This window comes from Molothrus aeneus, chromosome 6 (genome assembly GCF_037042795.1).
Source record: "Molothrus aeneus isolate 106 chromosome 6, BPBGC_Maene_1.0, whole genome shotgun sequence".
Classification (NCBI taxonomy): Eukaryota; Metazoa; Chordata; class Aves; order Passeriformes; family Icteridae; genus Molothrus; species Molothrus aeneus.
The window spans coordinates 1,430,460-1,457,164 of record NC_089651.1 but is presented as its reverse complement, the minus strand read 5'-3'; the positions used below and the strand labels follow the sequence as shown (position 1 = coordinate 1,457,164).

Below are 26,705 nucleotides of genomic sequence, written 5' to 3'. Positions count from 1 at the left end.
CAAGATTTCGGGGTTGTTAATTCATTTCACTCTCCACGGTATTTTTCCGCTGGGTTTTTATTCACAGGCTGCAGGTTTCTCACCCCCCTCCCCGGCGCGGCCACGGCCCCTCAAGGAGCCCCCGGCAGCTCCCTGGCAACGGCGTCCCGCGCGCGCCCCGCCCCGCCCCGCGAGTCTCGCGAGATGCGGGCGCTGCCACCGCCTCCTCCGCGGCGCGGGGGCGGCTCTCGCGAGAGCTGGCGGCGGTGCCAGGCCTGGCGGAGCGGCGGCGGGAGGCGGCCGCGCCGGAGCCGGTGAGTGCGGGCGGGCGAGCGCGGCTGGCGGGCCTTCGGCACCCTTCGGCACCCTTCAGCCCGGCATCCCGGGGCTCCCGCCGGCCGGACCGGCGCCGCTTCCCCTGCTGCAGAGCCTTTGGGATCGCCGGAGATCCCGCAGTGCGAGCCCCGCGGAGCAGGTGGCGCGTCCAGGTGGGTCGGGGGTGTCTCCTGAGGAGGGGGCTCCGGCAGCTCCCGGCTGCTGCCGGCGGCCGCGCCGCGGGGTTCGCACCCCAGAGCCCCGCAGACAGATCGGCCCCGTGCCTCGGCTGCTCTGTGTCGTGAGCAGGCTGGGCACGGCTGCAATCCCCGGTTTTCATCTTGTGTTGTTTATCGGTAGCCCCTGCAGTCGCTGTGAGGCCTGTACAGAGACAGTGGTGGTGCCTGACAGCCGTCGTGTAATTCCTGAGCAGTCATTTATCCTCTCAAACGATTTCATCATGAGTCCAGTATCTTTATGATTCTTTTTCGGTGTCACCATATTTTATTTGTAGAAAATATCAGCTGTTTATACGATAAATCTGTCATAGTACAATTACTTGTTGCAGTTGCCTGTCATAAGTTGTTTTTCTTTACATTCACTTTTGTCTGTAGCTACCATGTCTGCATCTTTTTCCTCTTCATCTCTGGTCCCATCCAATGTGTCACTTTAGAACCCTTTTCTTTCAGAATTTGGATCGAGCTCATCATAGACCTCTCCCAGGTTTGTTCCTGTCACTTGTCTGGCTTCTTTGTCCAAAGGAGTGGTTGAGCCTTGTGTCTTTTTGTTCTTTATTGTTGGCTGCCTCTTACAAATTTGAATACATGCTTAAAATCTGGCTTCTCAGTAGCCTTTTGACTGTTGACACTGTTCTCCTTACTTCTGTTTGCCTGTATTCTTCACGGATCACCTTCAGTGATTCATTTGAAGAGCACTGTTGTTGCCTCACCTTTGTTGATCCTTTCCCTGGAAGATACTTTCTTTTCCTGCTAGGTTTGCCAGAGAACCCTAGTGTCCCAGAGAAGCAATTCAAATTATCAACCTCGTTATTGAGAGTTCATAACCTGGTGGTGCATACTTGTTATCTTTTTTCTGAGCTGAAACACGTGTCTCTGCGTCATCTGGTGTTGGATGCCTGGAATTTCTATAGCTTGAACACAAGTACAGTCAAAAGGAACTGGATGATTTTTCTTTTCCTTTTTTCTTATCCATTGCCCTGTGGTTAGGGAAGACTGTTGCACTGTGTTTCGCAGGTCTGTCAGTGAGTCTTGGACTGAGTCTCTTGCAAAACATCAGAGATTTTATTTTCTTTTCCTATTAATACCCAGATTGCCAAAAGCCTTTGAGTATTACCCCTGGATCTGTACCATTTCTGTCTCCAAACCTCATCATGCATCCTGCCTGTGCTTGTCATTGCCCTCTGTGCAGATGGTGCTGTGTGAGGCTGCTCTGGGAAGTGTTTCCAGCATGTTTGTGTTTGTGTGTTAATGCCAGGGAACCCGGGGGTTAAGAAAGACGGCAAGCTAAAGCAGCTTTCACATCCCACATTAAATTCCTTCTTAAAGCCCACTTTTCCTTTTAGGCACAATTGCATTTGAAAATGGTGAACAGCTGATGTGTGGATGACATTGTGTGTTAAATTAGTAACAGATGTCATCACTGTTGGGTTTTCTGTCACTTTGTTATAAACTGTGTGTTTTTGCAGCTTGTGTGCTTCAGGCTGGGGCTGCTTTGTCCTGTATTCATACACAAAGATCAGAGGCTCCCTCTGTGCCAGTTCCTTTCAGCACAGCTTTCCTTTAGCAACGTTGCTTATCCATGAAAGTATGTATCTCTTTAAAATACCTATAAAAGCTAATTTAGACTTCATTTCAGCTGTGAAAAACTGTGTGTATGAATTTTCTTGCTCGCTGAGATGTGTTGTCTCTTCTGGGTACAGCCATGGGTGCAGACCTTGCTTGTTCCTTCAGGAAATGTGGTTGCTGCTCTGGTGCCCTGCATCTCATCCCTGGTGCCAGGTGTGATGGAGCCCTGTGCCTGCCTGTGTTGGTGGGGCCAGTGGCAGTGCAAGGAGTTGGGTTCTGCTCCTTTTGCTGCACTGAGAGCCACGATTCTGCTCTTGGAGAGAGGAGCTGCTCCATCCACTGGGCTTTGTACAGGTGGAGCTGGGCAGGTTTCCCACAATGAGCCCAGTACAGAGGGGGAGCTGGCAGTCATCTGCCTCTTGCTCTTTGGGCTTCCAGTGTCAAACAGCTGTTCTGTCATCCTGTTCCCCTTAGGAATTAAAAAGTTAAAGCTTGCAGGCTGGTCACTAGATATCTGTTGTTTATGCTGCTGTAGATAGGAATACCACCAGCTTCCTGTAACTGCTCAGGTGGTTTTTTTTCCTTTTTTTTTTCTCCCCACTTGCTCATTAAGAGGAGCTTCAATCCTGATGTGCTGTGTTAATGTTGAGCCTGTGTTAATGTATTGCAAAGGATGTCTCTGAGCTGTGCTTTAATCAGTGTCAGTTTGATAACATTTCAGTGATGATGATTTATAAAGCTATTTTATGTGGCTGAATTGTGACTGGTGTCTGCACTAGTTTGCAAGAAACTCACTTGACAGGTATGGATTTCCATGGTATGTGGTGTTTGCATTATGAGCATGTGTCCTTTGAACTGGATTTCTTAATTAGGATGTAATGTCACCGTGCTTGCATTCCCAGTAAATCTGACTTGGAAGTTCCTTTTTGTTGCTGCTGCTTTTGTGCTTTGATGAGTAGAGGCAGTGAACAGCAGACTGTCAACCTTTACAGAAAATCTAAATATTTAATCTGAGCCTTGAAGTTTTTTTATCACAACTAATGCCAAGTTTTGTCCTTGCTGGTGACTTGTGTGTTGGAGCTTCCTGATTATCCTGGGTCTCCTTTCCAGGGAACAGGTTAGAGCAGAGGAACTTCTGAAACCTGTCCTGCTTTTGGAAATGCTTCTGACCAAAGCTCAGAGCTGAGTAGATGCCTGAAGTAGTTATTTGGTAGTTATTGGTAGTTTGGTAGATTACATGGTAGTTATTTGAATGTTTTCCTCAGTACTGACAGCAGCAGCCATCAGATCTTTGTTCTACCTGATGAGCTGGTGGCCAGAAGACATCTTGGCTCTCTGCCTCAAAATTGCAGGGTACTGTAATCATCATTTTTAGTAAGACTCCAGATTTTTGCAGCCTACAGGTATCCTCAGCAATTACATAGTGACTGGCTGGCTGGAAATGCATTGATGTTGGTTTTGATTAGCTTTACTTCTTTGCTGAAAGATTTCCAGAGAGCATTTTCTACCCCCTCCTGGCCTGCAGTGCCTTGAAAAATGCAAGTCCTGCATCTCTCAGAAGTGCATGTCCACTTCTGTCCAGCACCTGATGGCTGAATCTCGCTTGATCTGCTCAGCAACCTTTGTGCATTCTATCTGGTCATGGCACAGAACTGAATATGCTCTAAGTATTATCAAAAATAATCTGTCCAACATCTATCACAAATTAGTGTATGACCTATCCTTTCATGAGCTCCTTAAGTAGTGCTGTAAACACCTTAATTAGTGTACTTTGCAATGTCTGGGGTGGCTCTACCACATTGACCTTTCACTTGTCAAACCCACTGAGTCTTTACAATTCCCTTGTATTTCAGTAGCCTGCAACTTTCATAAATTAGTGATGATTCTGGCTTCAAGTTGATGTTAGTAAATCTGAAGTGTTCTAGCTGTCTGTGCTGAAAGCTTTGAAAATTAAAGTCTGCTTCCTGATTTCCTATTATTCCCTGTGATGATTCTCTGGAGTATTTGCTTTCTGCAGAAGGGTATGAAATCATTCTTTACACCTGGAGAATTACTAATTAGCTAATCAGAATGTCAACCACTTTGGCTAGTAGGCCAGTGTTGTGTGATCTGCTGAGGGTATTTGGATTTGATTCTTTATTTCATGTGCTCCCAGTGCCTTTTCACCTTCACCAGCATTTCAGATGTGCTTCCTTGTTTTCATGGAAGGTTTAAAATAGTATTTGGGGCCAGGTACTCTTGCAGGGATTGTTTTTGGATTTTTCTTGTACACAAGGTCAGAATGTTCCTCAAAACATGCTTTGTTTATTGCCTGCCTTGTGAATCCATGCCAAAAAACCCCAAAAAAACAAACCACAGCTGAAACATTATTTTTTGCTGCAGGAAAAAGTGGGTTTGCAGAAGTGTTTAAATATTAATCAGGATGACTGGTTAGTTACTTCAGAGTTTATACAGCATTTTCTAATTGGAGAAAGAAACTCTTTTCAACAGAGCAAAACAAAAGAGTTCTTTGCTTATAGTCTTTAGTCTAAAGGTTTGTTAAAACTTAAAATTGAGAAGTACATTTATTTATAATCTGCACAAAAGCACTATCAGCAGTGGTCAAGGAGAAAAAATTGGCTGTGTTACAGCAAATTGTTTTTTATAGTAGTGTTAATTTGCTGAGGGCCTTGGAGTGGAGGATGGAGGGAACATGTTCATAGTGTGACATGCTTGGAGCTAGACAAGAAGTTTCACGAGCTGTAGCTTTGGACACTTGGGATTGTTTCCCTTCTTTCCATTAGTGTGCCCTGGTTCTGAGTTGGGTGCCAGCCTGGCACTTCATCAGTGGCACTGCTGGGGTTCCCTGTGTGCTGGGAGCTGGGAGTGCTGCTGTTCATGGGAAGCAGTTCCATCTGTTTGTTTCTGTCTGGCATCTCTTGTTTGTGAGGGCTTCTGCGTGGAGCTGCAGAGCAAAGCACGTGGAGGAGCTGATCCTGCTCTGAACAGGCTTTTGCCTTGAAGTGTGTGTGGACCTGCATCTTCCTGTTGAACTTTCATTGTAAGAAAGAAGGGGACAAGGCAGAGAGTGTGAGACAATTTAAGGAAATCGCTTTAAATTGGCCTTTCAGCTGCAGTTCTCATAAAAACAGCTGCTTTTGCACATCTTCTGAGTACAAAAGCTAAATTCAAATATTGGCCTCTATGCAGAGAATCAGAACTGGGTGCTGGTGCCTCTTTGGCACCTGCTTTGGCGCGTACCTGAGAGGGTGAGGTGTCTCTAAAGCTCTTAGATGGTTTGAAAGGGAAGAGAGGGTTTGTGGAAAGAAAGGAAAGCTTGTAAAGGAGTGTGGGATGCTCCACGAGCTGCTGTGGTGCTGTGGCGAAGGCTGGAGCGGGAGCAGGGCCGGCAGAGGTGGGTGATGGCGCAGTGGGAGCCGGGCTGTCCCTGCCATTCATTGCTGCTCCTGGCTCGGTGTGCGCAGGCTGCTGTTGCCATGGGCAGCCGGGCTCGCTGTGTACCTGCCTGCAGAGGCCCCAGCTAATGAACACAGTTTGTTTCAGCTCAGGATACAAAGTGTCTTTATTCTCCCAGGGCTCCTGTGCCTGGTGTTGCACCCCGGCTGGGAAGCACAGCTCCTGGGTTTAGAAACCAGCCTCCCTTCCCCTAGTCTCCTTAATAACACTTCTTCTGTTCTGACACAGGTTGTAGGTTTCTCCTTGTTTCTCCTGATAAATGTGTGCAGATCCTACAACCTTCTCTGTGTAATATCCTCACATATTGACTGTGCTTTGCTAATCTGACTTTCCAGGTAATACACAATGAAATGCTTATCAGGATTTTTTTATTTTTTTTAATGAGAAAGTTGAGTATTTCCTGTAATTTTAAATAAAATGGTTTTTCCTCTTCCTGACTCTATATGGACACCTGACCATAGGAGTCTTCCCATCAAAGTGCATTTAATTATAGAAGCTGTAACAGGAAAAAGACCCAACCCTGTGGTAAAGACTGTATACTTTGTATTAAACCTGTTTGCTTGGGTAAAACTGAACATGAAGGCAAAACTTGGATTCAACCAACATTTTTAAGAAGCTTGTTCTCTTCTTCCCCTGTAATAAAAACTTTTGGGTCTAAATTTAGCTAGGAGAATCTATGTTTGCCAGGAGAGCTATTTCATTTTCCATGACTTAAAGGACAGTTTATTTGAGAAGTAACTTTGTTTTAAAGAGATCTCAGTTGCTTTGGGACTCACTTCCACATGGGAGAAGTTTTATTGACTGTAATACAAGTATGTAAGGGTGGGGTGAGGTAGAGAGACAATGTTTCTACAATATGTAGCTTAAAATTGTAAAGAAACATAATAGACTTCCCATTACTAGGAGGGTTTATCTATCTGTAATTCAGTTTTTTCCAGATGTTATGCAATCACCAGCTGCTCACTTGTGGCTGCTTTATAGTTTTTGTAACCAGGTCGTTCTGAATTCTCCAGCTCTGTTGCCACAAGTGTCACTTGGAGCTATGATTGAACACCAGTCTGTGGAGATTGGCTGTCTCTGCTGACAGTCACAGGGTGGTTTGAGCTAGGAGAGAATTCTGAAGGGAGTTGAACATAACATCAGACCCCACTTGAGCAAGGGTGGTTATTGTATCTATTTTTATTAAGTTTTTGTGACTTCTCTGCAAAAGTCAGTGAAACTGGACCACATCGAGTGTCTCTAAGGATTGCTGTTAATTCCATTTTGTAGTGAGGACTCAGATGTAAATGTTAATTCTGTTTTCCTCTTGGTCAGCCATTCAAATTGTAAAACTGTTGGTCTCTGTTCTCCACTTGGGATCTTCCTTTGAATTAACTTTATACATTTGAAAGAAAATCATGATATGTTTGTCTTGTGTTTTATAACCAGTGACTTTTCTGTTTGGACACAGTGAATTTAATTGTTGCAAAATTGAATTTGCCTGCCAGCATTTATAGAACTATATTTTTTTATAACAAAATACTCTTTTTAGTGCAGGTATCAGCAAAATGTGTAAAATATTATTGTCACGCAATTTCTGCTTCAGTGTATCCTGTTTTTCTGTAATCTGCATTAACAAAATCAAAACCTAACAACACTAAATTCTGCATGTCTGACTTTTTTTTCCTGTGTGGCATTACTTAAAGGTAAACACTGCTCTCTTAATGTAGGTTGTGAGTGCTGCATGTGTGCTTTTCAGAGCAGTAGTGTGAGGAAGCTGGCAGTGGAATGGCAGGACGGCCTCATCCTTATGACAGTAACTCCAGTGATCCAGAGAATTGGGATCGGAAATTGCATAATAGACCTCGTAAACTTTGTAAACATTCAAGGTAGGTGCTGTGTCCCATCTATTGCATCTCAAAAACTACACTCAAAGTCCATCCTAAAGGCTACTGTATCTGGTTGTGGCAAGTCCTGTCATAAACGTTGTAATTCTTCTTCAAAGAATGCTTCTTAATTATTTTAAAAGGTGTTTTCTGACCTGATTTGTCAGCTTCCCCAATCTGTGCTTAGATTTGTTTTGCTATGGGTTGCATTTTAGTCCTTAAAAAAAAAAAAAAAAAAAACACCAAAAAAAAAGCAAACCTAAATGCCTTGTGTGCATATCAAAACACTGGTTGAGTGATTAAATATATGAATTTTTTGGGTGTGCTTGCTAGGAGTTACATCCCTAAAAATATGTGCAACTAGTCCATGGTGAGAACTAATAGCTGCTTGCATGCTAGTATCACTCTCTGTAGCACTTTCTTTGTTAAGCTCTGTGTCATATCTTGCTTTTGCCTGCATCCCTCACAGTAAGAATGTTTTTTTTAAATGCTTCTTGATTTGACAAAATGATGAAATTAATTAGTGTTTTTCCAGTGTACAGTGTTCAAAAATGAACTAAGCAAAGCAGTTAGTCACCTTGCAAATACATGACAAGAAACATATTGCTGCAAAGATATTTAAGCATCCAAATAAGTGTGTATCTTTCAAGTACTTTGCCCTTTTAGAAGTGCTAAATATAACTGAAATGTCTCTGTAAATGAGCTAAAATTGTTAGTTATTCAAGCTTTCCTACTGGCAAGATGGTAGGGAAAGAGCTAAGGAGCATATTCAATACCAGCAACTCATTTCACATTTTACTGGTATAGATGCAGATAAACTGGACTCAAGTGTTGTCCAAAGTATTCTCTAGGCAATTAATACTGTGGGTTATTTTCCTGCCATTAATTCTTGAATGATTATGAGAAATTCAAGAGGGCAGGACAAAAGAATGCAGCAGTAATTAAAAGGCTCACAGGGAGACCCATGTAATTAGAGGCCTATGCTGTGAATAATGGAGTGGTTAAGGCAGACCCGAGGAGGGTGGCTGGTGCTTCTTGTCAGGGTAGGTTTGTGGGGTGTAGCTTTATACACCTGATTTTTTTACTCAGGGTAGGTTTGTGGGGTGTAGCTTTATGCAGCTGATGCTTTTATTCAGGGAAGGTTTGAGTAGTGTAGTTTTATGCAGCTGATGTTTTTGGGTAGGTTTGAGGAGTGTAGCTTTGTGCAACTGATGTTTTTATTCAGGTGCTGGTGTCTGGGGGTGGCTGATGCAGCTCTGTTTTTAGGATTGCAGTGTGGCACAGCCTCGGCAGTGAGCAGGGTGGGTGGCATGGGCTTTGTGTGGAGGGAGGGCTGGGCAGTGCCCCCACGGTTCCTGCTGGGCCCAGTCCAGGTGGTGACCAGGGTTCTGGAACAGAACCTGAAGCTGTTCCGGGACAGATGAGCCGTGATGGGGCTGTTGGGAACTGAAAGGGGCAGCGAGGTCTGAGGGGTCTGACACCTGCAAACCCCCAGGTGCTCTGTGTGACCCAATCAGCAGGGAGCCAAGGACACAGGCCTGGCTTGTCTCCTGCCAAGGACATGGCCATGTTTGTCACCTGTCAAGGACATGGCACTGCCACGGCAGGGAGAGCGCGGATCACAAGTCTCCAGCAACATGTGGGCAGTGGAGTTACTGCAAGTCTGGTGTCAGCAGTTCAGAATTGCCTCTAATCAACAGCTTCCCTGGAGGTCCAGAAGCTACTGAGTATCTTTGAGACAGGGAGGAACCCAAAGGTAAAAGAATGACTTCTTGATCAGTCACAGAAATGAGGGTGATGAGCTGTAGTCAGCAGGCAAGTTTGAACTAAAGTGTGGTAGCTGGGAGCTGCAGCTGGGTAAATCCAACCCAGAGGAACAGGACACATGTCTGACCGTGTGTGGTCTGGGGTGGATTATCTATGCTGGAGAAATGTTTCAATAAAAAGCTCTGCAGCTTTCTGCAAAGATTATTTCATGCAGGTAGGAGTTAACTCAAGGACATCCATGGCCTGTGCTTTTCAGAAAAGCTACTGTTGATCTTTTAATGCAATCTGAATTCAAGGGTCACACATCAAAAGGTAGGAAGCCTCAAAGATAATTGCAGCTATTGGACATATTTCTGGCAAAACACAATTTGTTTCCAATGCTGAACGGCATTTTTATGGAAACTGTATGCTAGGGATATAGAACTCAAGCTAACATCTGATCATTTAAATTTTTTCCCCAAATAAAGTGGTTTTGGAAGTCTTTGAGAATGAGAATCTAAATAATAGTTTGACATTGTAATGGAATAAGGGATAAAAAAGGATAAATATTTTGTTACCTTATTCCTTTGAGACACTGGATTACTTCAGAGAATCTAATTATTGGAAAATGGTGTACTTTATTCAAAAGCCTGAACAAAATAATTGGATTTTGTGTGGTTGAATATGGACATATTACTGTAGTTTCTGACTTGAGACTTTTTCATCCAGACAAGTGAAAGTCTATGTGAAAAATACAGTGTGAGGGGAAAAATGCATCTGGAAGCACAAATTGTAATAGTATAACTAGAACTGTTATGTTAAAAGGTTTGAGTACTCCAGTCTTGTTTGTCTTACTCAAAATACACTTTGTTATCATCAAGAAAGAGAATATTTCTGGTTTGGAAAACATAATGGTGAAATAAGAGCTTTGTAATAAATAATCTCAACAAAGGAGCAATATAGGAGATAGATTCTTAGCTTGTCACTTCTTGGTGCTTTGGAGTGTTTAATCCTTCAGCCTTAACATTCTTAAAATAGCTTAGATAATTTTCTTGACTCATAGAAAACATAATCTAGGCCTGTGAGCAGCCCTGTGTGTAGGGCTTGTGTGGCAGCAAGGAAAACCACGGGTCTGTTTGGGGCCAAGGACAAGGGGCAGAACTGTCCAAAGGGGAATGGATTGAATCCTTGTACAGGTCAGCATTATATCCTGTTCTTTCTAGTTTAGTGAGTGTCCAGTTTTATAAACCTGCCACGTTGTACTGTTGTTCTCTCTCCTCCTGTTTCTTACTTGTTCTGAGATGGGCAATGGAATGGAAAATTCAGAAGGGAGAGATGTGGAAAATTAGGACTAAAAATATAATGCATATGATCCCTGGTATAAATCTGCAGAGCCTGTCAGGATGAATTTATATGGTGTTAGAGATGACTAAATAATCATACAAACAGTCTTGTTTGTCTAAGCTGTCACAGAAAATTCTTGCAGATGCTTTTTATTTAAGTACCTGAATAAGATGGAAGAAAATGTTCAGGAACCATACATTGAATTAATAGTAGTGAAGGTTTAAATAAATGGTCTCTGAATTCATTTCATTATTAGATATTGCTTTTCTGTACTTTTTATTCTAATTTTCATCAGTTATTAGTTACATACTTGTGATTTCTCTATAGCGTTGGAATTTTTGTTGTTGGAAGACGTTAATTCTAATTCTCTTGCACTGAGTGCATTTTCTAGAGTTGCAGTGAAAAACCTTTGGCTTAAATTTGCCTCCTCAAGATTTGTCCTGGATTTTTCTAAGTCTGCTTCTGTTTTAGTCCCTTTTGACAGTTTCTTATTTGTTCATTCTGTTTGGATATTATTAGATCCAAAGTCTTGCCTGCACTACTGCATTTATGAACAAAATGTGATTCTGCTTTGATTCTGTTGCCATGACTCTTGGATCTTGGAAAATCTTCAGTTGCTTTTTAAATCTTGTAAATAGATGAGAAGTTTTTGTGCAGATGCTAAATGCTGGGATTTTTTCCCCCAATATTGTTTATGCCTGCTGGGAAGATGCATTCATGGGTTGTGAATGGAAGTACCACGTGTCTCAGCATTTTGTGAAGTACATGAAGCATCACCAGAAGAGTTCCTTTCTCATCTGTGGAAGGATATCAGAATGTATAATCTGTTTTCCACTGTGAGACGGGTTTTATTTCTCTTCCTGTGATTTCTGCAGTTGAATATTTTTCAGCATGGGGCAGGCCTGCACAAGGCATGTCATGAAAATAATGAGGCCTGATTTACCAGGGGCTCAGGTCATACTGTGCATCACCTGCTTTCAGTCTCTGCAAACATGCCTAATTGCAGCCTGGCACTGGCAGATCAAAATCTCCTCATCAGGGCTTTGTAGGCACCAGGATGGAAAGCCCTGAGGAGAAACTGAGGTGGGCTGGGGAGAGCTGGTCTTGGAATTCAGAAAAATGGGCTGCACTCAGTGAGAGCTTTCAAAAACACCATTCTGTTCATCTTCTGCAAGGTACCCAATGTATAGTGAGTGATCTTAGAGTTGTGAGGACTGGGCTTTTGATTTCCCTTTTGACATCCTTCATGTCTGCAATGACAGCTTATCGACACTGCTGAGAAGGGAAAGCTAGCGACTTCCAGGGCTAAAGCACACACTAAATCCTCCTGAACTTCTTCAGCACCCAAATTGCCTTTCCCAAATGTTGTCAGATATTATTTGTGGTGGACTTTGGCACAGTTAATTGGGACACAAAGCACTTTAGAGGTGATTATGCTCAGAACTAGAATTTTTTTTATGGACAACACTTCATTGTTTGTACCTCTGAGAACGGAAACTGTAATGGCTACGTAGTTTGTGTTTGGTCCCAGTTCTTTTGAACTTCTAAAGCTGTTTTTTAATAAATGGAAGCCCTTTCCAGGTCTAAGGTGGATAATATTGCTCTGAGTTTCTTAGTTTGATTTTTATTTAACTTCCATGTTGAAAATGCAGCAGAAATTGGTATAACATTCTTTTATGAAAGTCTTGTGTTTGGGAGCTTGGTAGAAGTCATAAGGTGTGACTGTGTTCCCTCCTAAAGGTTAAGTCCTTGCTGCTTTAAGAAATCCCTTTGGCAACTGAACACTCTGCTCATGAGATCCTTTCCTGAAATGGAACAGCATTACTAAGAAGTACATTACTCATGGCTGAGAGAACCCACTGAAGACCAGAATTATGTGAATATTAAAGAATTTTGAGGGTGGAAAGTGTTGACAGAGTTTCTGCTTCGAGCTGAAGGAAGATCCTGTGGCAGCCCCCAAATTAAGCAGTGAGAATTCTTTCTGAGGGCTTCCTTCCATGGAGCCCCAAGTCAATGTGGTTTCTGGGCTGGGTCTCCATAAGATTTTCATGGGTGCATGTCCTGTCCTGAGGGGTGGTTTTGTGGGATTTGGGAGCCAATCCATCCATGGCATGGTTTTTCTGCCTGATGTAGGAGTAAAGAAGAAAACACATCCTAATTCTGCTGTGGAGAAGAGACTCCATTTAGGGAACCAGGGTACTTTCTCTTGCTGCTGGGGGACTTTTCTATCAGAGGCAGAAAGTGCCTGAGAGAGGTTTTTCCAGCATGCTTTTCATGCAGCTTATTATAGCCATGTCTTCCTTGGCTTATATTGAAGGGAAGAAAGGGCTTACAAGGTTGATGGTTATTCTTCCCCTGGGGCATGGGGAGGGTGCTTGTGTGAACCATCACAAGACCCTAAAACCAGGAGAAAATTCACTGGTTCGGGTAATTGAAATTGTATGAGCAGAAATCTTCCTTCCATGTGTAAAGAGCTGACTCTTCAGCCTGGAGTGCTGATGTTCTCCTGCCTTTCTAATCACAAGTCTCTTGTTTTTCCTACTGACTTCCCTCTTTATTACAGCAGTCATTTGCTGAACAATCCTCCTCATTTCTTCAGCTTGCATCGTGTTTTAATTTCCACCCTACGACATCTTGATTGTTATTTATTGTAGGACTTACTTTTAAGCTATTCCTCCAGTGTGCTTTGACTCCTTAAAACAGCCTGCAGACATTCTAAAAAGAATCATTTAAAGAAAGCTGTCTCATAGTGCCTAGTGTCTCATCCTGCCAAAAAATCTTTAGAAAATTTTATGGACTTGAGGATTTATTTGCTGTGTTGCTTTTTGTGCTTGGTGGGCTCACCTTGATGACCTGTTGATGTGAAAATGCACAATGATTTCTGATCAGTAAATGTACACATTAATATAATTATATACTAATTGTGAAAAACGCCAATCACTTGTTTTTAAAATTTTAAAAGTTTAATAGTAATAAAGTGGTTATAAAAATAGTAATACAATTAGAGTAATAATAATTTGGACAATTTTAATTAGGACAATATGAGACAATAGAAACAAAGGGTTACAGACAGTCTGGGTACCTTTTTCTGGGCAGCAGGAGCCTGAAAAAGGACCCACGTTAACAGAGGATTAACCCTTAAAAACAACAGCCTGTTGTATATCCATACATCTCATACATGATGCATAAATTGCATTCAAACACAGGATTCTGTCTGGTCAGTGTCATCTTCTTCCTCCAAATCTTAACAGTACCTTCGAGGCGGGAAGAAGTTCATTTCTCCTGATAATGGGGCAATAAATTCTCTTTCTCTGAAAGGTTCAGGTGTCCTGTGGCTGCTATCTCGCTGCGAGTCCTTTCTGTAAAAAAAGTATCTTACATAGCATAGTTTCTATTTTAACTTTTTTTTTAACCTAAAACTATATTTAACACACTACTTAAGAGAATTAATACAGCATGACTTTCTAACACAACACATATAATATTCATTTCAATATTTGCGAAAATGCAATCATAAAATACATGCATTTTTCACACTAACGATGTTTAAGTTATTTCAAAGGAGAGTAATATTTCCCTAGCTTAAACTTGCTGGAAAAGGGGCGCTTGTAGTTAAAAAATGGAGGTGGTGCTGTTTCGTTGTGGAAAGGCCCTTGCTGTAGGCGCTGATGGCCTGAGTGTCAGGTGCATTCATTCTCAGTGTGAACGCAGGCAGACGCTGCGGGAGCGGCCGGAGCGTGCCCGGGGCTGGCGTGGCTCTGCTGTGGGGCCGATGCCGGCGCAGCGGCGCTGGCCTGGGGCCGGTGCGGGGCCGGCATAGCTGCGGCAGCCGGCGCTGCCTCCCTCCGTGCCCGGTGCCGGCGGCGGCCCAATGGCTGCGGGCCCGCGGAGCTGCGGGGTCACACGTCAGCCAAACGCGCAGCACGCACGGCTGAGTCAGGCTCCGCCACAATCCCGCTCCACGGGCAGCGCGCCGCGCTCAGTGCGCTTCATGGGCTGAGTGAGAGCGGCGGCCGCTCGTCCCCGAGCGGATGTGATGGAGGGAAAAGTAAGGCTCGCTGACGGTGCCGTGGGCTACTGAAGAAATATGATGGAAATATCAAATATGCTGAACTTAATAAGTAATGCCAAAGGATGCTGATCTGGATTTCAAAACTGCCTTTTTGGAAGGAACGGAATTCCTTTGTGCTCTGATTCCAAAATTGTTCCCATGCTTCTGTGTTTCCTCCCTGATAGACACGAGAGGAAGGTGCGTATTTGTTAACAGGAATAACGTGTGGGCATTATTCAGGAGAAGAATGAGGAAAAGGCAGAGTACTGTCCTTTGTGTGCACAGGTCAATTGAAATGTCTGCTGACAAAGAACAGGCTTGAGGGGGAGGAAGAGGGGCATAAGCGCTGTCATTGTGTAAGTCCTGGCAGGATGAGCAGAAGGGATTTCTTCTAAAGCCTCGGAGCATGGCAGCTGTAACTTAGTGCACAGATAAAGCTCTATAGCCTGATTCTGCAAGTGTTGATTATGGGAATCACCCTAGAAAAGGATGGATCTAAGTTTATATTTTAAGGTGAGTTAATATAAGTTTTAGAAATAGATGGAGGGTGGGGAGAAATGGTAAAAGTCTGGGTTAATTTTCCACTGCTGTGTTCTTTTCATTTATTTAAGGTTTTAGGGTGGGTTTGGGAGTAATAAATATATTGGTTAAGCACCATAATTCTGTGTAGACACGAGCTGCTTGTATAAAACAAGTATATTTATTGGCAGTATTCAGTAGGATGCACATGGAGCTTTTATGTTGGAGTACAAGCTAATTGTTTTGGCAGTAGAATTAATTCAGTCTAATGACTTCTTCTAATAATTAGTAATATATTCAAAGCAATCTGTTGTTATGTATAAAGACAAACTGAAGCTCTCCTTCCACAGATGACTCCAAAGCATCATTTAATTGAAGAGCATTTACATTTTTTAAAAACAGCTCTTCCCTTAACTACAAAAATAGGAAGCATTACCAGTATGACAAGTTGCCATTTTCATGGTACTTTTTTTTCCCTCCTTCACATCATATTAAATAGATTTGCTTAAATAAAACCTTGAGTTTATCTGGTTTTCTTCATGAGGCAACTGCTTTTAAAGAAAATGCCTCATTCCCTTACAGAGCTTCCTTGATCCCTGTTTGAAGGGAATTTAATTAAATTAAATAATTTCTATGACTGAAAATAATTTCTATGACTGCCTTAAAGTTCTTGAATGGGTGTAGTGCACATGTTCCAATGTTCCTTTGAAACCAGGGAAAAATGAGTATTGAATTTGTGAATATTGCCAAAAGACATGAATATTCATGAGATTGTTTAGTTGTTTTGGTTTGGGTTTGTTTATTGGGGAGAGTGGGGGGGGGTTGTTTCTTTTTTTCCCTGTAGAAAAGTAATTGATAAAGCAGGATGTTCTTCCTTTCATAAACTTTTGGGTACTAGGTGGCCTTACATATGTGGGGCTTTTTCCAGCTTTAGTGAATGAAGGGATGAGGGTTTAAAATGGTGTTTTCTTTGTTTTTTTTTCCTCTCTTACACTTTTAAATTAAATGCAATGTGTCCTTCAGCATGCAGGAGAAAATTCTGCTTATGGGTTGGGGCAGTGCCTTATGGCTTCCCCAGCCCAGAGTGCAGGTGCTGGTCATCAGCTGAGGAATCCATCGAAAGCTGGCTTTGCCAACACTTCCTTCCAGGGTGAGATGGTCCTTGCAGCTTCAGGTCTCTTTCTTGGAGGCTTGAAGTCAGGCTCTGTGCAGGCTCCACTGGGTGCTGTGGCTGAGATCTGGGGTGAATACAGCCTGGCAGCCATGGCTGCCTGGCACTTGGAACTTGCAGTGTTCCACTGCTGTTGGAGGAGTCCTGGTGGTGTGTCTGGTCTGTGTGGTGCTTCTGTGGAGCACAGGAGTTGCTGTCTGCCTCTTCTTCAAACGGGGCAGCTCTGCTTTGGCCCATCCCACCTCCACTGGTGTAGATGGGATGGAAGCTGCAGCAGCACAGCTGTGGAACTCCCAGTAAATGCCAAATTGTCATCCTTCCTCACTGGGACCAGGTGTGTCCTTAGTCCCTCACAGTGCTGGTGTGCAGTGAAGGCTTTGTGTGCTCCCTGCAGAAACAGCCTCTGACCCACTGGCTTTGTTAGAGGGGCAGAAGAGGAGAGGAGGTGACCAAGTCCTTCTGTCAAATAGATTAAAATTATTTGGTAATTCTGATGTCTTCCTTTTTCTTTGAACACTTGCAACTTCTTCTAAAGCTTCTTTACAGGAAAATAAAAGTCGCAGGTCTTCTTTCATATGTACTGGCCACAAATGAGCTCCTTTTTCAGAGTAACAATAGAGCAGCTCAGGGACAGAGCTTTTCTGGTCAGGTATCACAGGGTAAAGCCAGTGATATGCCTGTCTATTTTGACATGCTAAGCTCCACCTCTGTATTTTGTCTTTGTTCAGATTTAAGCTCATGTTAGTTTTCTTGTTCATTGTAGAGCAAAGTTGTATTTAAGGGTAGCATTGATCTGAGCTCTCATGCTGTTAAACACATGGAACCTCAGGTTTGTTGGCTGCATATCCAACAGATCAAAGAACTGTTTTTTGTGACCTGTGACTCAACAGTGATGAGATTTAAGACTGACATTTTAGATGGCTCTTACTAAGATGAATGAAGATTCACAGGCTCACAGAATAATGAGGTTGGAAGAGACCTCTAAGATCATCGAGTCCAACCTGTGCCCTAACACCTCAACCAGACTGTAGCACCAAGTGCCATGTCCAGTCTTTTTTTAAACACACCCAGAGATGGTGATTCTACCACCTCCCTGGGAAGAGCATTCCAGTGCTTTATTATTCTTTTGGCGAAAAATTTTTTCCTAATATCCACCCTGTACCTTCCCTGATGCAGTTTGAGACTTTGTCCTCTGGTTCTGTTGGTGCTGCCTGGTGGGAGAGACCAACCCCCTCTGTCTACAGCCTCCCTTCAGGAAGGTGTAGAGAGCAATAAGGTCACCCCTGAGCCTCCTCTTCTCCAGGCTAAACAACCCCAGCTCCTTCAAACCTTCCTCACAGGGCTTATGTTCCAAGCCCCTCACCAGCCTCGTTGCCCTCCTCTGGATGTGCTCGAGCATCTCAACATTCCCAGACTGAGGGGCCAGAACTGGACACAGCACTCAAGGCGTGCCCTCAGCAGTGCTGAGCACAGGGGCAGAATGACCTCCCTGCTCCTGCTGGCCACACCATTCCTAATGCAGGCCAGGAGCCATTGGCCCTCTTGGCCACCAGGGCACACAACTGGCTCATGTTCAGCACCCCCAGGTCCCTTTGTGCCTTGGCACTGTCCAGCCACACTGTCCCCAGCTTGGAACCTTGTAGGGGATTTTTGTGGCCCCAAGAACTCAGCACTTGGACTTATTAAACTTCATGCTGCTGGACTCTGCCCATCCATCCAACCAATCTAAGTCTCTCTGCAGAGCCCTCCTTCCTTCCAATAGATCAACACAAGCTCCCTGCTTGGTGTCATCTGCAAATTTACTAATGAAGGACTCAATGCCCTCATCCATGTCATCTATAAAAATATTGAACAGAGCTGGCCCCAGCACAGAGCCCTGAGGGACACCCCTAGTGCCTGGCTGCCAGCTGGATGCAGCACCATTCACCACCACTCTCTGGGCCCAGCACAGAGTGCTCCTGTTCCAGCCCAGGAATGTGCTGTGGGAGACAGTGTCAAAGGCCTTGCTGGAGTCTGAACAGACACATCCACAGCCTTTCCTGCATCCACCAGGCTGTCTGTTTCAGAAGCAGTTGATTTACTATTCAAGGATGGTGTCCTCCTCCAGCTGGCAGCCTTTGCCTCTCTCCAGTGTGCTGTGCTGAGCTGAATTGATGGCCCAGGCTCCACAGGGATGGCTGTGGCTGGCAGCAGGAGCAGGATGGATAATCTCTGAGCACTGCCCCTCTCCTCCAGGCTTGCTGGCTGCTGGCAGCAAAGCAGAAGCAGCCCCAGTTGCATTCGGGGAGGTAGAGCTGTGCCTGCCGTGGCCCTTCCTTGGGGCACGGCTCCGGAGGAAGCTGAGTCAGTGGCGCTTCCTGTAGCACCTGTTCTTGCCAGCTCCTGGAGGAGATTATTAACTAGGGTTTGCCCTGCTTCACTGGCAACTCTGACTCACTGCTTGGAGGCTAATGGGGCTTTAGATGGTTTTCTGGATTAAGAATCACATTTTAATTGCCTTCTCTGTTAAAGGGGAATTTGTGTTTGCTCTGCCAAAATGTGTGATAAGCCTGCATCCCATTACAGTGGTTCAGTTTCATTTTCTAGCGTGTTTCCCTTATTTAAAGCAAATAGAGCTCTTTAGTTGCTGAGAAACTGTGAGTCATGCATTTTGATACTATAAAATGTAACACCTGCAAAACTCTGTTTTCTCACAGCATGGTTGGAAATGTTATCAGGTCTAGGATCAAAGCTGTGCTTCAACAGAGGCCTGGTCACATGAGGCTTTATTGGGATTTGCAGAGATGTTTTGTCACCAGACTGCTACGTAGGTGTTTGAGTATTCCACACATACACACCCGCTTTTGTGGCACCCTTAATTATACCATAGCATGCAAATATAAAGATGCACAGATGAGATACAGAGCTTCTTTAAAAAAAAAAATCACAATTTTTTGGAAATTTAGCTGTAGTAGCAATGAACATTGTCATGTTTAAACTGGGGCTAGACTTTGGTCTTGAATTTGAGACTGTAATCCATGTTTCTAATCATTTATGGGCATATTTTGTATCTATTAAAATTGTTACATTATGTATGTGTATATCTGTCTCAAAGGAAAGGTGCAAAGGTTTTTCTAAATTGTTGATACTGTTTTTGGCTTTGTTTGGAGGTTTGCAGATCTCACTCTTTCAAACTTTTGCACAATTCACTTTCAAAATAAAGAATTTGCCTTTCTTTAATAGAGAGGTAAAACAAGTAAGGAGACATGTTAGCTGTGCTGAAATGTTATAAATTTTAATACCTTCAGAACTTCATTGGAAGTCCTCAGGAAATTTCCTTTTAATGGAAGTGCTTGGATCATTATTCTTGGACTGTAAATATGAGCGTTTTCAGCCAGAAGCAAGGCTTGCAGTTCTTTTCCCTGATTCAATAGACCTTTGGCTGACTCCACATCCCAAAGATGCATTTCTTACTGCAGCATATTTTAAGCTTGGCGGAAAACAGGATTGCAGTAGATTCCCTCTGCACCAAACTTGTGCTCTGTCAACAGGAGATCCTGCCCTTGTTCCAGCAGGGCAGGGAGAAGCTTGTGTGCCATAGTGAGAGGTACATTTCTGACTCCTTGCCTTGTGCTAAACACTCATCTGTCACAGCCCTTTTGTTCTCAGTTAAGCTCCTCTTCTTATCAATCTCTGAAACCTGAAACTGCAACATCTCATGCTAGTAGAAAGCCTTGATTTTTTTTTTTATCATTACTTCTAAGCAACCTAAAAAGAGGACACTGCTCAGTGTGCTTGTCCAGTGAATGCTTTTCTATTGGTTGTCTTGTCTCAGGCAGGCCATCATTCTTAGCTCTCTCTGTTCTCCTACAGCATTCCTGCAGTCATGATTTCAGGCCTCTTGCTAGGAGTTATGGGATCTGCAGGCTGCAAGCAAGTGGGGCCTTGGGGTTCCTCTGGGAAATCATGACTCTGCTTTGTCTGGCAGAGCTTGTAGCTGTGCAGGTGTCTCTCTGGGTTATCCACTACCTGAGGTTTTGGGAATTTCTTCAGTTAAACCCATAAATAAAGAGTGTTGTCATGCCCACACTTGAAAGGTAAACAGCAAAGGTCTGCTTTAGGAATTCTGGTGGGATGCAAGGACACAGACGTGTCTGTGCTGTCCAGACATAAATTTGTCTCTTTTAAAAAGTATAAATAGAAGATAAAAGGATTTTTGGTAAATTCAACAAAAGCTGTTGCATGTTGATTTTTAATTTTTAGATCGTTTTTGTCCTCTGTTTGGTTGTTGCTGAATAGGGGATGGGTTCGGATGAGTAGGAAAATTCCTTGGGAATTTTCCCAAGTTGTGGGATCTCAAAACTGCTTAGTTTTGTTAGTTGGTTTAATAATTGTAAAATGTAATTGATATCTTAAATTGAGTAATGTAACTTAATCACAGTCTAAAACATCTTAAACTATTATATTAAATTTGCTGGTTTGGAACAAATACGCTACTTTTTACTGACAGGCTGGTAGGTGGCTTTGATAGTATAGTTCATGTCCGGGTTGTATGGCTTACTATTGTTCTTTTTAAGAATAAGTGAAAATTTAAAACAGAATGTGCAGGAACAAACTCCTGTCTGGTGTGTCTTGATGTGTCCCCTCATTTAAGACTGACTACCTTTGCAAAGGGCAGGTTGCAGGAGAAGTGTAAATTCAGCCTGTGGCCTGAGAGGGTTTTTGCCAAAATAGGTTACATTGGGAAAAAAAAAGATCCCTAACTTCTAATTTCATTTTTGATGAGAGCATTTAATTAAACAGTAAGAATCAAAATAAAATGCTCATTTATATTTGACCTACCCATTCTGAAAGATATTTGTGTGAATGCATCTTCACAGGCAGGCTCAGCTGAGCAGGTGCTGTCTCTGTAAATCACAGAGCAGCAAACAGGTAATTCCTGCTGCCCACTTAATGTTCCAAGCAATTGTCAATACAAACATGAGTACAACAAAGAAAATGGAGCTGGATTATCCTAATCTTGGAAACATCTCCATGGAGTGTGAATGCCTTGAAAATTTAGCTGTGCAATGTCTCTGAAACTTAGAAATGCTGAGGTTGTGCCTTATTTCTGCTTTCAGCACCTCATCCCGTGTAGCTAAAGGAATCGACTACACCAAAATGAGCCTGCATGGGGCCAGTGGCGGACACGAGAGATCGAGGGACAGGCGCAGATCCAGTGACAGATCTCGGGACTCGTCCCACGAGAGAGCAGAGTCTCAGCTCACTCCATGCATCAGGAATGTCACTTCACCAACAAGACAGTATCATTCTGGTGTGTGCAGATCTCTGCCATTGCAGGACTAAAATTCTCCAAAACTGAGTACTATTTTGTTAAAGGAATACAATAAAAAGTGTTATTTGTTGATGGCACAACATACAGATTTCTTACATGTGCCCTGAGCTGGGAATACCCTTCTTTGATAGGCTGTAACTTTTTTTCCAGTCTGCTGTGTGTATTCCTACATGATGCTCTTATTTAGTTCAAATCACAAGAACAATCTAATTTTTATAGATAATTGACTGAAAACATCCCCTTTACTCTGTAGGGTCTAGGTATTTGGAAATAGAGGAAATAGGGATTTTTCTAAGTGACAAAATATGGTTTGTTTCTTTGAGCTGTGGCACCAACTGTGATGCAATGGCTTCTGTGTCATGTTGAGTTCCTTTTTCAGTACTAGAGTAGTAAATTTTCTTTGTAAAGACTTTTGGGGAGGGTGAGGTGGATTTGATGTCTAGGTGATGCAGACTTTGGAATCTCATAAATGGGCAGTTATTTTTGAAGATTTCTTTAACCAGAGTAGATTTAACCAAAATAATTTGTACTTAACTTCTCAAATGGGTGTGTTTTGTGCCCAGAAGGACACAAGCTACATAGGACTCCTATCAATATCTAATTTAATTTCTTGTTTTTTCTCCTTCCACCTCATCTCCACCAAAGATCGTGAGAAGGATCACAGTTCATCTCGGCCCAGCAGCCCCCGGCCCCAGAAGACATCCCCCAATGGTTCTGTTGTCAGCATGGGCACCAGCAGCAGGAACAGCAGCCAGTCTAGCTCAGATGGCAGCTGCAAGGCTGGTGGGGAAATGGTGTTTGTGTATGAAAATGGCAAAGAGGGAGCTCGGAACGTCAGAACTTCCGAGCGAGTGACGCTCATCGTCGACAACACCAGATTTGTTGTAGATCCTTCCATCTTCACTGCACAACCTAACACAATGTTGGGCAGGTTTGTATCTCTTTTGGTTTTGGTTTTTTCCTTAGTCCCCAACTGTTATAGAGAGCTGGATATTTAAACTGTTTGAATAGCTGTTGGACTCATATGGCTGCAGCTGATCTTGCTAATGTTAAATATTACCAGTTTACAAATGTCTTTAAGTAAAAATTGAATGCAAGTTCTCTGGTTTTGGCAGGAAAGCCAAGAGATGTCTATTACCTAGAGATGACAGCTGATAAATAAATTACCATTTCATGATGTTCCCATTTCTTTCTGTCTTCCTGGGCATTGCTTCTCTGTTCAATCCGCCTCACTCTTCCTCATTTTTCAAGCTAGGTGCTTCATAAAACAAAGTGGCATAGCGAGTGTAGACAGTCTCTTTCAAAACAGCAAGGAGGAAAATCTTGAAGGAATTTATTTTGCTTAGTGGGCCTACCCTGACAATGTTCAAGCTCAGCCCATTTATCTTCTGAAATGTCAAATAATCAGTGTAACCGCCCTGAGCCACTCAGCAGAGAGGCTGAATACTCAAAATGATCAACACTTGAATGAAAGTCTGCGATATATTTGTAATGTTTTCTGTAGAAACTATAATGAGCAACATATTTAACATGTTTGCTTGGTGGGAAAAGATTCCATAATTGACTGGCTCAAATTCGAGTTGGTTTTGCATTGTCCAAATGCAGAGGGCACCACTTAAAATCTTGCTTCAAGACAGAAAAGAAAGGTTTGTCTGTGTCACTTTGGATTTTGGCTTTTTCATTAAAATACAGCTATTTCACAGCACACAGGGATATAATCATATTTGAAATACACGTATATAAATCTCCTTGCCACATTACAGGTAATAAATGTGATTACACAATTTCTGCTCTGTTTAAATCACTGCAATGTGGGATAAATAGTACCTTGGATCCCTGTTTTGTGAAAAGTTGGGTGAGTCACAGAGAAAGCAAGAAATGCTTCTCTGTCTAAACTGTCAAAAGAAATAAATGGAAGTAAGAATCAATAGAATTAAATAATTGATTTAAAGCACTTGTATATTATACAATACACGCATACATATAAATATCCAGACAGACTGGAAGTGTATCAGCTGAAAAGAAGCAATGAAATAGTTTCCTTTTCCATGCCCAGCCTCAGAGTAAGTGGTGCCACATAATGCACTGGATTTTTTGTGCATGTGTGATGCTGAGTTATTCTCCCTTTGGGATTGGTTCAAGGAACAAGCTTATTTTATCTTTTGCCAATTGAAAAGTAGGTTAATAAAGATACAGAAATAGTGCTCCAGCATGCAGGTTATTTATAAACCCACTTTCCCTCAATGCCAGTCTGCAGGACAGTAAGCAGGAGCAGCTTGGGAGGTAAAAGTAGCTATAATAAGAATGTACTATTTGCCTTGAGCCTGTATCCTGTTAGGCTGTGATTTTCTAAATATTATTTCTTGTAGAGTGGTCAGAAAAGGCACGTCAGATCATGAGGTGAAAAACATAATCCCAACTGAACAGAATGCACTGCTTTTCCCCTGCAGTATCTGTACAAATTCTTGCATTTTATTTTTCTTATTTGCAAACAAGAAAACCATAGTGAGGAATTCTAACCCAAATTACTTTCATTCTTGAGCAGGATGTTTGGATCAGGCAGAGAACACAACTTTACACGGCCCAATGAAAAAGGAGAGTATGAAGTTGCTGAAGGAATTGGTTCTACTGTGTTTCGTGCTATTCTGGTGAGTTTTTAGGGGCAAATACTGTTAGGACAAGCACTGTTAAGAAGTAAAACCTCTTGGTTTAACCCAACTTGCATATCTAGATTTTGTGGATGGCATAGATACTGCTCTTTATATTGTTTAGTAGAGGGGGGAAGATGCTTGCTATGAACCCCCTTTTCTTAGACATGAACATGTGACAGTCAAGGAGAGAGAAAGTGGAACTCATGGAAGAAACCAAAAATTACTGCTACCAGCAATCAGTTCACCTTTTCCTGTGCATTCCTGTGCATCACCAAATTCAAGTATATTCTGCCCTTCTAGAGCTGAAATTAGGTGAAACAGAATACTGGAAGTGAACTTCACGCAGCTAACAGGAGTCAAACAAACTTCAGTCTAAGATGGAAATGGTCCCTTATTTGATATCCACACAAGGAAGTAGAGCTGCTGGACTGCTTTGTCAGCAGCCTTGGTATGGGAAGAGCTGAGTGAAGTACAGATAAAAGACAGCAAAATTATCAGTATTAATAGTTGTCACTTAAATGACATTTTTAACCAGAACTCACTGCTCTGAATGCAGCTCTGAAAACTGATAAATTTGAGGACAGGAAGATTCACAAAGTTTAACATTTGTTGCTGTCTGACATTTTGGGGGCTTTCTGTGTGGAGAAGGCATCATGAATGAAATGATGCAACGTTTCTGTTGGTGGATGTTGCGCATTGTGCTTTTTCTTGGTGCCTCCTGCAGGATTACTACAAGACTGGGGTGATACGCTGTCCTGATGGGATATCTATTCCTGAACTGAGGGAAGCATGTGACTATCTCTGTATCTCCTTTGAGTATAGTACTATAAAATGCAGAGATCTGAGTAAGTACAGAGTTTATCAAAATAATTTGAATTCTACAAATTGACTTAAGTGTGTGTGTGTTAATTCTAAATCATGTCCTTTATTGAGATAAGGAAGATGGCTGGCACTACATGAATAAAATCCATCCCTTTTTATCTCTTATGTAATAAAGCCTTAAAAGCAATGGATTTATGTTCTTGGAAAAATGATGTCTGATATTTCAGCATCTGATTCTGTGCCGTGGTCACCCTGTGGAATACTTAGCTCTATGATTGCATTTGCAGTACAGATACAGTAACATTCAGTGGTACCTTTTTCTGAAGAGGACAGGGAGGGTAATTTTTCCTTGCTTAGGAGAATGGGGCTGTCTCCCTGGTGGCAGTAGCACAGCTTTGCTGGTGGAGTGGGCTGCTCCAGGATTCCCAGCTCGTGCTGTTCTCTCCAGCTGCCTCAGCCCTGAGCACAGCCCAAGCCTTGGCCTGTGCCTCTGGTTGCTGTGCTCTCCCTGTGTGTGTGCAGTGCAGGGCCAGCCTGTGGCATTCCTGCTGGGAATGGACCCCAGGGCCTTCCCTGGCAGGGCCCCCCCCTGCCCCATGCCCGAGCTCTCTGTCCTTGCAGGGATTTAGCAGCTCCTGCCCTGGGGGCTTTGAGAAGCTTTGGGTGTAAGCTGCTGCTTATGAAACATGGGTTGTGTGCTCTGCTCTCCCAGCAACTGGCTTAAATGATGTTTCTTTTAGGAAAACCAGAGCACCCTTGCACAATTATCAAATATTTAGCAGTAGTGAAACGCTCAGGAGGTCTCAAAGTGCCCAAAACTATGTTAATATCTGCAGGACGGGCTGGTAAATATTCAAACGAGGTCTGAACCTACATAAGCTCATAGACTAAGTGTCCATACACCTGTCTGCAGTAATACTACAAGATAAACAGATCTACTCTTTCTATTGCTGCCCTCATCTCTTTACCAAGCTCTCAAATGTGCCTATGCTTAAAATTTTCTTCTAGGTGCTCTCATGCATGAACTGTCAAATGATGGTGCTCGCAAGCAATTTGAGTTTTACCTGGAAGAAATGATTCTGCCATTAATGGTAGCCAGTGCCCAAAGTGGGGAGAGGGAGTGTCACATTGTTGTGCTGACAGATGATGATGTTGTTGACTGGGATGAAGAGTATCCCCCCCAAATGGGAGAGGAGTATTCACAAAGTAAGTTCATCCTCATTGTTCCCACCAAGCCATGCCATGGTAGAGGTAGCAGTGAATGTACTGATTATAGTTGTTGTACAGAAATAAACCTCTTAGTTTGACTAGTTCTGCTTAATATTTTGTTTCACAGAAGCATATTATGGTTGTTCTGTTCAAGTGTCATTAAAAAGAGAAGCTAATTTTTATTATTAAGGTATTGTTAGCCAGTGAGGAGGAATAAAGTGCTCCTTTAGAAAGAGCTTGAGGAGGGAAATGGGTAGGAGTCATGTTTACTGTGGGAGAGCAACTAGAGGTTTTTTTGTGGAAAAAACCAAGTGTTACTATTTTTGGAGTATTACAGTTGTGTGGATGATGAGTTTAAGCACCTGTAAATGGGCTGTATTTCCCTGCAAGATATGCACCCAACCCATTCCCCAGTATCTTCAGCTGTTTTCCTCTGGAGTTCTTGAATTTCTTCTCCT

The 26,705-nt window shown here is 42.8% G+C and overlaps 1 protein-coding gene across 7 annotated transcripts in view; it reads left to right on the top strand.

Annotated features, from left to right (window-relative positions):
• Positions 1-213: 213 nt before the first annotated feature.
• Positions 214-26,705, top strand: part of BTBD10 (BTB domain containing 10) — a 29,311-nt gene continuing 2,819 nt past the window's right edge. The window contains exons 1-9 of one of the 7 annotated variants that reach the window (XM_066552655.1): positions 314-467; positions 984-1,017; positions 2,000-2,118; positions 7,265-7,423; positions 21,351-21,544; positions 22,211-22,496; positions 24,111-24,213; positions 24,941-25,061; positions 26,047-26,244. In XM_066552655.1, the coding sequence (XP_066408752.1) occupies positions 7,323-7,423; positions 21,351-21,544; positions 22,211-22,496; positions 24,111-24,213; positions 24,941-25,061; positions 26,047-26,244 (1,003 nt within the window). In that variant the 5' untranslated portion in view covers positions 314-467; positions 984-1,017; positions 2,000-2,118; positions 7,265-7,322. Of the gene's footprint in view, positions 294-313; positions 468-983; positions 1,018-1,999; positions 2,119-7,264; positions 7,424-14,499; positions 14,760-21,350; positions 21,545-22,210; positions 22,497-24,110; positions 24,214-24,940; positions 25,062-26,046; positions 26,245-26,705 lie in introns of those variants that run through there. The other 6 variants (XM_066552657.1, XM_066552656.1, XM_066552658.1 and 3 more) reach the window with 6 other exon arrangements.